We start from the raw sequence: 12,450 nt of genomic DNA, 5'->3' as shown, positions 1-12,450 counted from the left end.
GCTGCAATTGAATGCACTGAATTTAAAAAAAATGGAGATCTTTACCGGCAGCACTGAAGAGGGATCACGGCAGAATGAGCCCAACTTCAGAAGCTGTCGGGCCCGTTCTGCCGATAACGGCCGTGGATTGTCGAGATCCCGGCCGCAGATCGACAATCCATGGCCGTTTACGCAGACACGCCCATTTTTCGACGATCGGCAGACGGGACATTGAATCCCGCCTGCCGATTTGCTGTTGGGCAAAACGTAAACGGGCCTGGATCACGGCTGTCGGGATGGATTGACAGCCGTGATCCAGGATTAAATACCCCCCCTACGTGTATAATTCTATTGCAGGGAAAAATATAAAGGACTTGTCATCATACTTCCTCTGTGTGGAAATAGTAATTATTCAGGGGGTTTCTAGTTTTGTAAACTGGTGTATGTGTTTTTGAAATTTCATGGCAAGTCTGATACAAACAACACAATGGTGCAAAGGTCACAGAGGTCAGAAGGGAAATAGGGACAGACGAGAGGAGACAGATTAGTAAGGGGGGCGTGCAGGCACCTCTAGAAGAACTCTCTGCTCCAGGTTCTTGTACGTCCTCTGCAGAAGCTCTTTCGTCCCCAGCACTCCATACCACATTCTATTCTTTGTGCGACTCCTATTATCAGGGAGACATATGATATAAACCTGCGGGTACACCATTTCACACGGGTCAATCTGCCAGGTGTATTTATGTAGCGATGCCTTACCTACACTTCTTGGGGTGCTCATCTCTTTTATTGTTGAAATCCAAGGAGATTTTTGCATCCAGTCCGATCCCAAAGTAATTGTTCATCACACATTTTTCCGTGTAACAATCCCTGAGAGATGGAGCAGATGCATGAAGGGGTTTGCTGATGCTTAAATTACAGAGTGTACACGGGCCTAAAGAGCCATGAGTTACATTACTGAGAAGTTCTATGGCTTCACATAAAACACAGAATTTCATATTGCTTCCTCTATACTCACATTTTACATGTCTGCACAGTTTGACACCTTCATGGTATAAATATTCACTGGCAGCTTAATAAGATTTGCTCTATAACAGAATGCTGAGTATCTAGTGGCCAGTCTTTAACAGGCTCCATAGGACTAATGACGCACTGCTCACTAGTGCATGAGGACTGCTGCAGCTTTCAATGTGGCAGGTTCCATTGTGCGCCACCTGCAGTTACAGGCTTGTATTCAATGCGGCCGGTGAGGGGGTTAAATGGCGGGGGTCGCAGAAAACAAGCGTTCCTCGCTGTTTAACCCCCTCGTCGGCCGCTCACCCTATTCTACGTTCAGGGGGAATCCTCGCTGTCACAGGACAGCGAGGATTCCCCCAAACAGTGCGGCTAATGTAGGAAGCCATCTGCATTTAGCAGCGAGTCTCGCTGTTTCAGCGGCTGCATAGGCCGATTCCCCCTCGCTCCAAAAAAACAGAGCGAGTGGAGGGGTCAGTTGAATACTGACAGGGCGAGCTGTGACAGCGAGCAGGCAGCATTAAATACACCCCACAGTCGCAACTCTGCGTCTCTAGTTCACTGTGAGCGACTTTTGCTTATTTTTCCTTTCAATAGTTTTTATTAAGAATTTTGTTCCGATAACCACGGAAGGGGATGGGGTACAGAAAAGAGAAAAAGGGGAGGGGTGGGGGAACAAGGGGAGGGGAAAGTCCAGGTACATAGCGTCATAGTGATAATTATACATCAAGATAACATTCTTAAATGACAAGGAAATTAGAGCAATAACTTACAATCGCACAATATCAATCAGTTTCCAGTAGAAGGTTATCTCCCTCACTTGAGGTGGAGTAGTCGTGCCAGCTAGACCATTTGGTTAGGGGGGAGTTGGCCCTAAGAGAGTATGGTAGTCCTATAGTTTCCATCTGGAAAGCGTGATGGATCTTCCTAATGATTTTGGTGAGAGATGGGGGGGAGGGAGTTTTCCAGTTTTGTGCTATTGCAGTTCTGGTGGCTATTAGGATATGGCCCAGTACATAATGACAAGTGTTGGGTAAATTATTCGGGTAGATATGGAGCAGTGCCAGTTCGGGGGATAGTGGGATCGAGTGAGGTAAAACTTTCGCCGCTAAGGCGAAGACATTTTTCCATAGCTGAAGGATCTTAGGGCAGGACCAAAACACATGAAAAATATCTCCCAGCTGGCCACAATTCCTCCAACATTGATTGGATATTGTAGGCCAAATCTTGTGCAATTTAACCGGTGTGAAATAGAGACCGTGTAACAATTTGAAGTGCATTTTCGTGTGATTAGTACATTTGGACATGGTATGTGATGAGGTGAAGATTGATTCCCATTGTTTCTGGGTGAATGAGCATTTCAGATCAGATTCCCATTTCAATTTTGAGGATGATTTGCTATTCATTGGGTCTGCTTGAACTATAGTGTACCGGAATTTAATAGAGCCCCTGCAGTTTCCAGAAGATATTTTGGCCAAAATATTAGGTGGGGGGAGAATTATCGGCCCTGAGGACCGTATGGAGCTATTTATCCAGTATTTATCCAGTGTACTACCCGAGTGTACCAGCTCGTCCCATGCTTTCAGTAAGTCGGAAATGGCCCGAGGGGTATTGCGTGAGAGGGGTCTCTGTTGAGTTGGGATCCACAGTAGGTCCGTTAAGGGGATATAGGGGTATAGTAGTCTCTCTAAGTCCACCCATTGTTTCATACCCTGAGGCAGGGACCAATCACTTATTTGGGCAGCTAGGCAAGCAAGTTGGTATTTTTTCAAATCTGGAACACCTAGGCCGCCAAGTTTCCGCAGTTTAGCAATCCATGTATAAGCTATTCTTGGGGGCTTCTTTTTCCATATATATTTTAGTATTATGGAGTGTATCCGGCTGCTAACTTTCTGGGGAATCAAATATGGTATTGAGCGAAACAGGTACATTCGTTTTGGAAAAATTGACATTTTAAAGGCTGCTATTCTCCCTAGCCATGATATTTCTAAGTCTACCCATCTCTTTGTCAGCGATTCTTTTTGGGCTATAAGTGGTGAGAAGTTAAGCTCTGTAGTCTTGGATAGGGAGTTGGATATTTGAATGCCGAGATAAAGGACAGAGTCTGATTTCCAGTTGTATTTGTAAGTCTGCTTAAGCCGGGATAGTGTGTTTGGCGTCATGTTAAACGGTAAAGCCTCAGTTTTTGACGTATTTAGCTTATAGAATGAAGCTGCTGTGTAGTGTGTAATGACTTTGTGGACAATGGGAAGAGAGATTGCTGGTTTCGATACAAATAAAAGGACGTCGTCCGCAAATAAGCTGAGTTTATGTTGAGACGTCCCAATTTGTATACCAAGGAAGGAAGGAGATTGGCGGACGGCCATCGCTAGGGGTTCTATTGCCAATATATACATAAGGGGAGAAAGAGGACATCCTTGTCTCGTACCATTGGAAATTTTAAAAGATGAGGAGAAGCCATTCGTATAGACTAATACCGTTGGGGAGCTATAGAGGGCAAGTATGGAGGACAATATCTCGCCCTTCAAGCCATTTCTTGTTAAAATTTCCCGGAGGAAGCCCCAATGCAGCCTATCAAATGCCTTCTCAGCATCAAGTGAAAGAAAAAGGGCCTCTTCATTGCTATTCGCAAGATATTCGGCTAGGTTGAAGACTCGTCTAGTGTTATCAGTTGATTGTCTGCCCCTGACAAAGCCAATCTGGTCAGGGTGAACAATCTGAGGGATAAAGGGGGCAAGTCTGTTCGCTATCAATTTAGAAAATATTTTTAGATCTGTGTTGAGTAAGGCTATTGGTCTATAATTGGAGCAGAGGGAGGGGTCTTTACCTTGTTTATGGATAGTAATGATTTGAGCCTGTTGCATTTCTTCGGGCAGTGACCCGTGGTCTGTGGCATGTTGATATAATGGAGTGAGAAGTGGGGTAAGGTCTGGAGCAAATTGTTTGTAAAAGGAATTAGTATAACCGTCAGGGCCGGGGGCCTTCCCCTGGGGTAGAGATTTAATAACCGTCGTAACTTCCTCTTCAGTCCAATGGGAGTTCAGGGAGTCTAAGTTCGCCGGGGACAGAGATTGGAAATGGAGGTCCTCTAAAAAGGAAGAGATTAACGTGGGGGTGGGTTGAGTCGTATCGGAGTCCGAATGTAGATTGTATAGTTTTTTATAATAGTCTGCAAATGCCTCTGCTATATCTGATGGGTTAAGGAGTTTCCTCCCATCTGGGGTTTGGATAAGTTTGATTCTGTTTCGAACTCGACGCGCTCGCAATTTGTGAGCCAGAAAGGCATTAGATCTATTACCCAACGTGTAGTATTTCTGCTGGAGTCTAGTATAGGCGTATTTCATGACGTCGAGGAATAAAATTTGGAGCTGATTGCGGATTGAGACTAATTCCTTTCTCAATAGACGGGACGGTTGGGATCTGTATAGAGATTCTACTTGTAACAATTGTTTTTCCAAGTCTTCCTGCTGTTGTAGAGCGCGTTTTTTGAGGCTAGCTCCGATTTGTATAAATGTGCCTCATAGTACAGCTTTTAGTGCACACCAATGGGTGGGTATGGAAGTGTGGAGTGGTGAGTTTGTGGCTAGGTATGAATGTAGAGCCTCGGAAACTGTGGAACGTGCCTCAGGGGATCGTAATAAGTACTCCATGAGTCTCCAGGGGCGGGGTGGTATTTTGGAGTCGTGGATGTTCCAAGACCAGGTTACAGCCACATGATCAGACCAGACTACGGGGACTATGGAAGATTTGGTGGTATGTTGGAGTAACCACTTATCTAATAGGATTAGGTCTATACGGGAGTAAGAATTATGTACGTGGGAGAAAAAGGTATAATCTCTGACCGATGGGGATTTTGTTCGCCAGACATCGTATAGATCGTACTCTATCAACAAGCAGCTTAGGGGGCTTAGTGTGCGAAGCGTTCTGGAAGTGACTGAGGGTTGTGGAGCTTTGTCTAGTTTCTCATCCGGGACTATATTGAAGTCTCCCATTAGCACCAGATGACCTTTCTGGACCTTTTGTATAATGGCGAATAATTTACGTAAGAAGGAAATCTGATTGGTATTCGGGGCATATAGTGATACTAGGGTTATTACCTTATCTTCTAGTTTCCCCACCAAATTTAAGTAGCGTCCATCTTTATAAGATGTTTGCGAAATCAGGTCAAACTGTACAGAATTGTGGAAAAGAATAGCCACGCCTTGTTTCTTGAAGGGGCCATTTGCAAAGTAGCCTACAGGATAGCGGGAATTATGAAAGGAAGCTGGGGCCAGTGCAGTAAAATGTGTCTCCTGTAAGCCTACCACTGTAGCTTTTTCCTTATGGAAGGTTTCTAGAGCCTGACGCATCTTATTCGGGGAATTCAAACCGTGCACAATTAATGAAAAAAATTTAACCATTTGGGAAATTGAAGGGAGGAGCTATAATTAATGAGGTGACCCACATACCGGCGGATTTAGAGGAAGGAAGGGAAACAACAGTGGGGAAGCATAAAAAGCAATAAACATCATAGGGTAAGGGATGGGGTAGTAGAAAACTGAAATGACCCTAAAACAAGGGTCAGAGTGTTTGTCGCCCAAAAAAGTTGGCGACAAAACAAAAAACATTAGGGGAGTGACCTTAATTAGGTCCCTCACGCATTCTAAACAGTACATAACGCTTAACTGATGTAAACATGTATAGCATTCTATATCAACTGCAGTATATAATTCAAACTACTAAATATATAACTTCAGAGATAGAAAAAGCACTGGTGTACAGTGAGAGAGGTGTGTTCCCGTATCATATCGTAAACAAGTAATCAAGTATAAGTCTAGATAAGTAGCATAATGAGTTACACATATAGTGGAATACATTAGCAGTCCGAGTGATTCTAGGGGTTGGAGCCTGATACAAAGGAATCAAAGAGCTGACCTGTAAGGACTCACACTCCTATCTCAAGGGTACCAGCCCGTGTGGCCCCATTAGTTATAACGGATATCATGGGCTTCTATTTCTTTCAGTCCACAGGCACTTGGGCAGATGAAGCAGGTTTTGGAACAGGGATCGTGATGTCCCAGTCCTCCAGCAGCTTAACTCCAGCTTCGAAGGAGGAGATCACGAATGAGGATGAATCATATCTTATGATGAGTTTTACCGGGAATCCCCATCTGTATTGGATGTCATTTTCTCTTAGAGCTGACGTTATGGGGTGAAAGGCGCGTCTCTTTGCTAAAGTAAATTGTGAGAGGTCTGGGTATATCTGGAGGCCACCTAGCATATCGGACCCATCCGCCAGTCTGGCTGCGTTGAGAATTTCTTCCTTAATGTGGCAGAAGTGAATTCTAAGGAGGACATCTCTGGGGTAAGTGGATGTGAAGTTCCCCCTAGGTTGGGCAACCGATGAATGCGGTCAACGACCAGATCTTGTGGCGTAGCTGTCGGGAGCAGTTTTTGAAACAGTTTAGTGGCGTATTCCTTTAGTTCGGCGGGGGCCACAGAGTCCGGCACACCGCGAATCTTCAGGTTGTTCCTTCTAGACCTGTCCTCCAGGTCTGCCATTTTATCCCGCATTGAGGCGACCTCATCTTGTAGCTCAGAATGTGAAGTAAGCAGGTCGTTGTGGGTCGTCACTAATTCCTGCATCTTGTTTTCTAAGTGGTCAGTACGGCCCGCTATTCCCACTATGTCCTCTCTGAGTGTTTGGATTGAGGTCTCCAGTCCAGTGAGGATGTCTGTGCGAAACACCAATAGCATTTTAAGCATAGAATGGGTTGTAAGCGGGGCCTGTGGGTCGAGATCTATGTCCATATCCGTTAGGGAATTGGAAGGTGTGGTTTTAGAGGATTTGGATGGAGTAATAGAGGATCTCGGAGGTGTGGGTGCGAATTTCTGGGTCTGAGCTTCAGGTTCTATGAAGCGTACAGGTGCAGGCCTTTTAGGGGTTTTGGCTCCCCTTTTTGATGGCATGGCAGGAAGGGTAGTGGCAACTGTAGCAAAGAGAGCTTTGAGCAATGGAAGCTGGGAGATAGCTTTATGACATGTAGAATGCTATATGTACTGCATGAAAGGGGGGATGGAGGATGTATAATCACATTTCCTTCCCATCTATGTGGTTTGTTATGGTTGAATCCGAGGGACCCATAGGGGAGGTATCAGCGAGGAGTATTCACATTGAGACTGCAGACATGCTAGTGTTGGGAGCTGGGTGTCAGAAGTAAGTGGGGAGCACTGTTCCCAGCTGGTGGAACAATGTAACACAGCTCCAGTCAGGGAAGGTATTGTGGTAGGGTGCACCACTTATAGAGAGCCTTAGCTCACTTGATACTCCAGCTAATTCTCAGCAGCTGGGCTGAGTAGAGAGGATGCAGTGTTTATCCCTCAGTTCCCCTACGAAGATGGCCACCGCTATGCCTTGAGTGAAAACTGGGCCAGGAGAAGGGAGCAGTGCAGGCAGGTAGGACTTACCACAGCTCTCCCTGCTCAATGAACCATCTGGTGGGTGTCTGGGGATGTCTGGGTGTCCGCTGGAGGGTTTGTAGAGGCTCCGGCGGCGTCCTCTCGCCACGGAGCCCGATTCCCGGCTGTCATCCAAAATTGAGGCCCCGGCTCCGGAGTCGCGGGTAGGCCGCAATCCGCAGAAGCCTGCAAACAGGCTTCCCGACTCCGAGGCCACCCGCGGCCAGGCACCGGAGGGGTGGGCAGGTTCCGGGGGTCCCTCAGGGATCCTTCTGGCGTCCGTGTGTCCCTGCAGTCCCGCTTTAAGGACAGGCTTTGCGGGAGCTCGCTTGAAGTGCTGCTGCTCGTGATGGCTGCGAGGCCACGCCCCCCCCCCTTTGCTTATTTTTCCATGCAAATAAGAGGCAAGGACTCAGAAGAATAGATTGGGCAGCAAGGACAAAAAAAATCTTCTTTGTCCTATCTGTGGGATGCTGCAGTATGTGGGACTTCCCAAAGCTCAAGAGGAGTAGAAGTGATGGCGGAACAGGGTCATGCACCAGCTGAGCAGCAAATAATACTTTACACCAAACATTAGCCACTGGGGCCACAAACATGTGGAGGCGATAAACAAAATGTGAAGAGATGCAAAGATGCCCAGCTAAGGCACCTAGCCACATTTCCCAAAAAGTACTCACGCCAATATGTACCCATAAACTGTCAGGCAAACAGCTAGTAAGAGGCTCCCCTAGTATTATGAAAGTGTACCCAGAGCACCTGCAAGTGCCTGGTGAACCCTCTGCAGGGACAGACGGCAGCTAAAGTGACACACTGCTGCTGGTGCTAAAATAAGCCTGATCCCAGAAGGTGGATCTGGGCAACCTAATATAGAGAACAAAAAAACTCACCTGCCCCTCCTGAAATACTAAATAACGGAGTAGCAGATCCAATATATTAACTATTTAGTGCCTACTCCTCTGCCTCGCCTCTAAACTCACAACTGTATTACCCTGATAGATTGAAACAGGAATATGGTACGCTGCTCCTCTGGCAGGGTTTTGGTTTTGCTTCTTGCTCTTTATGTAGTACTGATGCCCAGTAACTTAGGATACATCTGAACGTAACATTGACCAACAATATTTAACATACTGAAATTGTAAATTGTATGTAACTGTTCATTTTAAGATTTTAGTTGTTATAAATATGATAAAAGTATACTATAAAAAAAAACTGAAAGCCTAAAGATGGCCATAGACTACGGCGATCTCTCACAGCAGTGTATCGCCAGCCGATCCCCCATAGGCCACCCGGGACCTTCCCGGGCAGCAGGGATGGATGGCATGTGACCCCTGTTCCCAGCCGCTGGGAGGAGGGTCTGAGGTCGGAGCTGTGCATGCCGGTCCCACCTTCGACTCAGGTCCGATGTACATCTCGGCTCAAATCGCGGTAGTGTATGGGGGCCCAAAAGACAGCATAAATGAGCGGATTACTTGTTATCTGTAGTAGATGGAGAAGGTCTTTTGTATCTTGAGAGATTACAGGTTCCCTCCCAGTCCTACTAGTTAACCTACTGTACTGCTGTATACTGTAGAGAGCCTGATATGGCTAATGACACTGATTGTGTGCAGTGCTTGTAAAAGCAATCAGAGAAATACAAATGTCATAGTGGAGATGTGTGTGCTTTATTGTACTCTTATCCTATTTATGGCATTCTTATCAATTCCACTTACATGTTGTCTGGTTCAGCACTAAAGGGATCAGCGCTAATGAGTAGGCGACTGATGATGGAGTTCTCAGGCAGAGATCCAGACATACCAGCTCTCATGTCTAGAAACAAGGAGGAATGCGGTGTTACAGCAGATGCACATGGTGGACCTATAGAACACAGGATATCTTAGCAGTGTCTCACTTGGGTACACGTGGTCCCGTTGGGTGTTAGCAGCAGGGAGGGATGCAGAGGCTCCTGCGGACAGGCTGCTCTTGGTAATCACTCGTTCTGACTTTGAAGCTGCAATCACAAGATACAGGGAATATATTAGCACCAGCGGTCATACAACAAGGTTTTCATGGTGCAAAAAAATGTCATTTAGAAGTCATAGGTATCTATAGAGGTATATATAAAGCTATTTATCGATCAGCAGGGACTACGTCATGCTCTGTTAAGCCTACAAGACACTGGAGTCCTTAGTTAATTGTATTTTCATTTGCCCATTATTATTGTACTTGAACATCACGGTATATGGTAATATATTAGTATCTTCACTAACAGTTTATATTTCAGGATAAGACACTGAGAAATGCTCTTTCCCCGCACATGGACAAAAAGGAGAAAAGATTGTCCATCTTATGACGTACAAAAAAAAGAAATATCCGGGAGCCGAGGAGGAGAGACGGCGTGCCACCAGCCCCCTCAACTACCTCCTCCGCTGGGGACGCGGTGAGATGCCACTAGAAGGGGAAATTGCACCGCAGGGGTGCAGAGTCTCTGTCCTCATGCGGGCGGAGTCCATGGGCCCCTCCAAAAATGGCTTCTGCTAATTAGATACTAACCAGGCTAATACAAATATCCTCTTTCCTGGGAAGACATTTACAACACATGGCTGCCAGAAGATCATGGGAGATACAATATGGTTCTCTGAAGTTTCCTCTGCTTGACTTATAAAAGCTGGGTGACTTCGACGCATAACAGGGGCTTCGGCTGTAAAGAAGTTGGTGAAATAACCTTTTTACCTAAGATCTCTACATAACTACACATAGGGGCAAATGACAGTTATTTCAATAAACTACCATTTGCAATTATTTATCAATGCAATATTATGTACAATTATGCCCATTCGGCATCAGCATGACACCTTCCCTCAGCATGAGAGCAGTAGCCACATCCAGCCACAGTCTCTATGCTGTGCCCTGACAATTGTCAGTACCATGCCTGGATGGGTAACGGTCGTCTCCCTGCTGAGATGGACTGCCGCAGTTCCCATGTTAGGACCAGCGCTACAGGCATGACCCTTGAGCTCCATGACTCTTGTCATCACCACTGGGCTCCATATCTCACCCATCTCCCACCTTGTTACCTGTAACACCCCCATGCGCCGCGGTTTGCTGGCTGTCTCAGGGGTGTTTGGTGACCTGGGTCTCGCTGGTGGGTGCCTAGGTGCATTTTCCCTGGCCTCCCTGCGAAGCAGGTTTGGTTCGGGTGCAGAGTGTCAGACCACTGACTTCCCTGCCCCTCTATCAATACTTTTCTCCACTGGGCATCCCCCAGGGTACCACCTAACGTCTCAGCTAGGGTGGGCAAGGGGCATGGTTCCTGCTCATCTGCCAGAAGGCTCCAACTTTAAGGAACTTACTTGCCCGCACAGTTCGAGAGGCCCCAACACTAGAAGGCTTCAAAAACAGACTCAAGACTTTCCTGTTTATTCAAGCATTCCATTAATTCCCTTAAGTATGGTTTATGAAAAGCTTTTTTGTACTTCCCTGTTTCTGAACAGTATTACATTAATTCTATCTGTTAAGCACCTTGAGTCCTATTGGAGAAAGAGTGCTATTTAAATAAAATAATTATTATTATTGTATGTGCCCCATACCATGTCATCGATTCTAGGGCACCCCTAATAAATGCTGTTTATAAATATATATATGTAATTGGAGGCTATTCATACATATAAAACTATAATGTGTTAATATATGACAAACATGTAGAGAGTAGACTAAACATGTCAGCAGCAGGGAGAACGTACCTCTGCCGGAGCCTCTTAGTCTGGGCAGTGCATTCCCACTATGCAAGTCCCCTGTGCTTGGAATGCTCTGTTCTTTGTCATCCTCAGGAGGGAAGGACAGGAGAAAGTCTTCGTTATTTGGTGTCTGTGCATTCTGTTCATCGACAGCTGTGAGGAAAGTTAGAGACCATAAATGTGAAGTACAGCACGATTACACTTACACTCTGGGCATCTGCAGATTACACCCATAGAAATACCCATAACATTCATACATATCGTGGTCATCTGAAAAAAGTTCATTTTGGAGTGTTACAACTACCCTTTGTCTGCTTGTGTTATAATACATTACAGGTTGAGTATCCCTCATCCAAAATGCTCGGGACCATGAGCATTTCGGATAAGGGATTTTTACGGTTTTTGGATATTTTTTACTTACTAATCCCCCGGGATACACGGCGGCCTTGAGGATCTTCTTAAGCGGTCCCGGGGTGCATTGCGCGAGTTTGCAGGCGTGACGGTGACTTCACCGGCGCACCCACGTAATGCACTCCTGGGACTGCTCAAGATCCTGAAGGCCGCCGTGGACATCGGGGGACTGGGTAAGTATGAGGGGCAGGGGGGACAAAAAAAAATAAATCTGAAATATTCTGGATAAGAGATCTCCGGATACTGGAGAGTCAACCTGTATAAACATATTATATACATACATATTGCAACTTCTGCATTTTACATACTTGCATCAACTGCTGAATATGGAGAACCCTTCCACCTACCTTTCTCTGCCTGCTCTATGATCTGGCGGATGGCTTTCTTAAGGCTGTTAGCTCTTAGCATGAGCTGCTCACGGGGCCGGAAACTCTGCTGTCGTCCAGGTGAAGGAGAGATAGCTGGCAGACACGTCATCGTTTCTGAGCACTCCTCGGCCTCCTCATTGATTGTAGGGGGAGGCTGAGAAAGAACTGACACAGCCTGAGACTCCTCATTTAAGGTTTTCAGGAGAGAGTCCAGCTTCTCTCTCAGAACAGTACACTGCAAAATAGGGGATCGTTCTCAAATAACAACAAAATACAGAAAACACAGTATCAATGGTCAGACCCCAGAATGCTCACTATCCACACATGTCACTATTTATAGGGATAAGGTAGATCTCGATTGGCCCCTTTCACACCTGAAATGTCCCTGCATTTTCTGGTGTGGGAAGGAGGCGGGAAGGAGGCAGGCAGGAGGCGGGATGGCGGCGTAGACTCCTCACCCCAGGTTGCCAGTTCTCGGTGCAGGCCGGGGATCCACAGAGGCGGCAGGCGCAGATGACAGGTCAGACGAC

The 12,450-nt window shown here is 46.2% G+C and overlaps 1 protein-coding gene across 3 annotated transcripts in view; it reads right to left on the bottom strand.

Moving 5' to 3' along the window:
• The window catches only part of DGKD (diacylglycerol kinase delta), a 98,650-nt gene that overhangs the window by 16,511 nt on the left and 69,689 nt on the right, over positions 1-12,450 (bottom strand). For all 3 annotated transcript variants that reach the window (XM_083178228.1, XM_083178227.1, XM_083178226.1), the window contains exons 15-20: positions 11,900-12,155; positions 11,148-11,294; positions 9,317-9,415; positions 9,138-9,234; positions 736-846; positions 548-644 (exon numbers count right to left, since the gene is read on the bottom strand). In XM_083178228.1, the coding sequence (XP_083034354.1) occupies positions 548-644; positions 736-846; positions 9,138-9,234; positions 9,317-9,415; positions 11,148-11,294; positions 11,900-12,155 (807 nt within the window). The remainder of the gene's footprint in view (positions 1-547; positions 645-735; positions 847-9,137; positions 9,235-9,316; positions 9,416-11,147; positions 11,295-11,899; positions 12,156-12,450) is intronic.

This window comes from Crinia signifera, chromosome 3 (genome assembly GCF_055691185.1).
Source record: "Crinia signifera chromosome 3, ASM5569118v1, whole genome shotgun sequence".
Lineage (NCBI taxonomy): Eukaryota > Metazoa > Chordata > Amphibia > Anura > Myobatrachidae > Crinia > Crinia signifera.
This window is presented reverse-complemented; position numbering and strand designations above follow the sequence as displayed.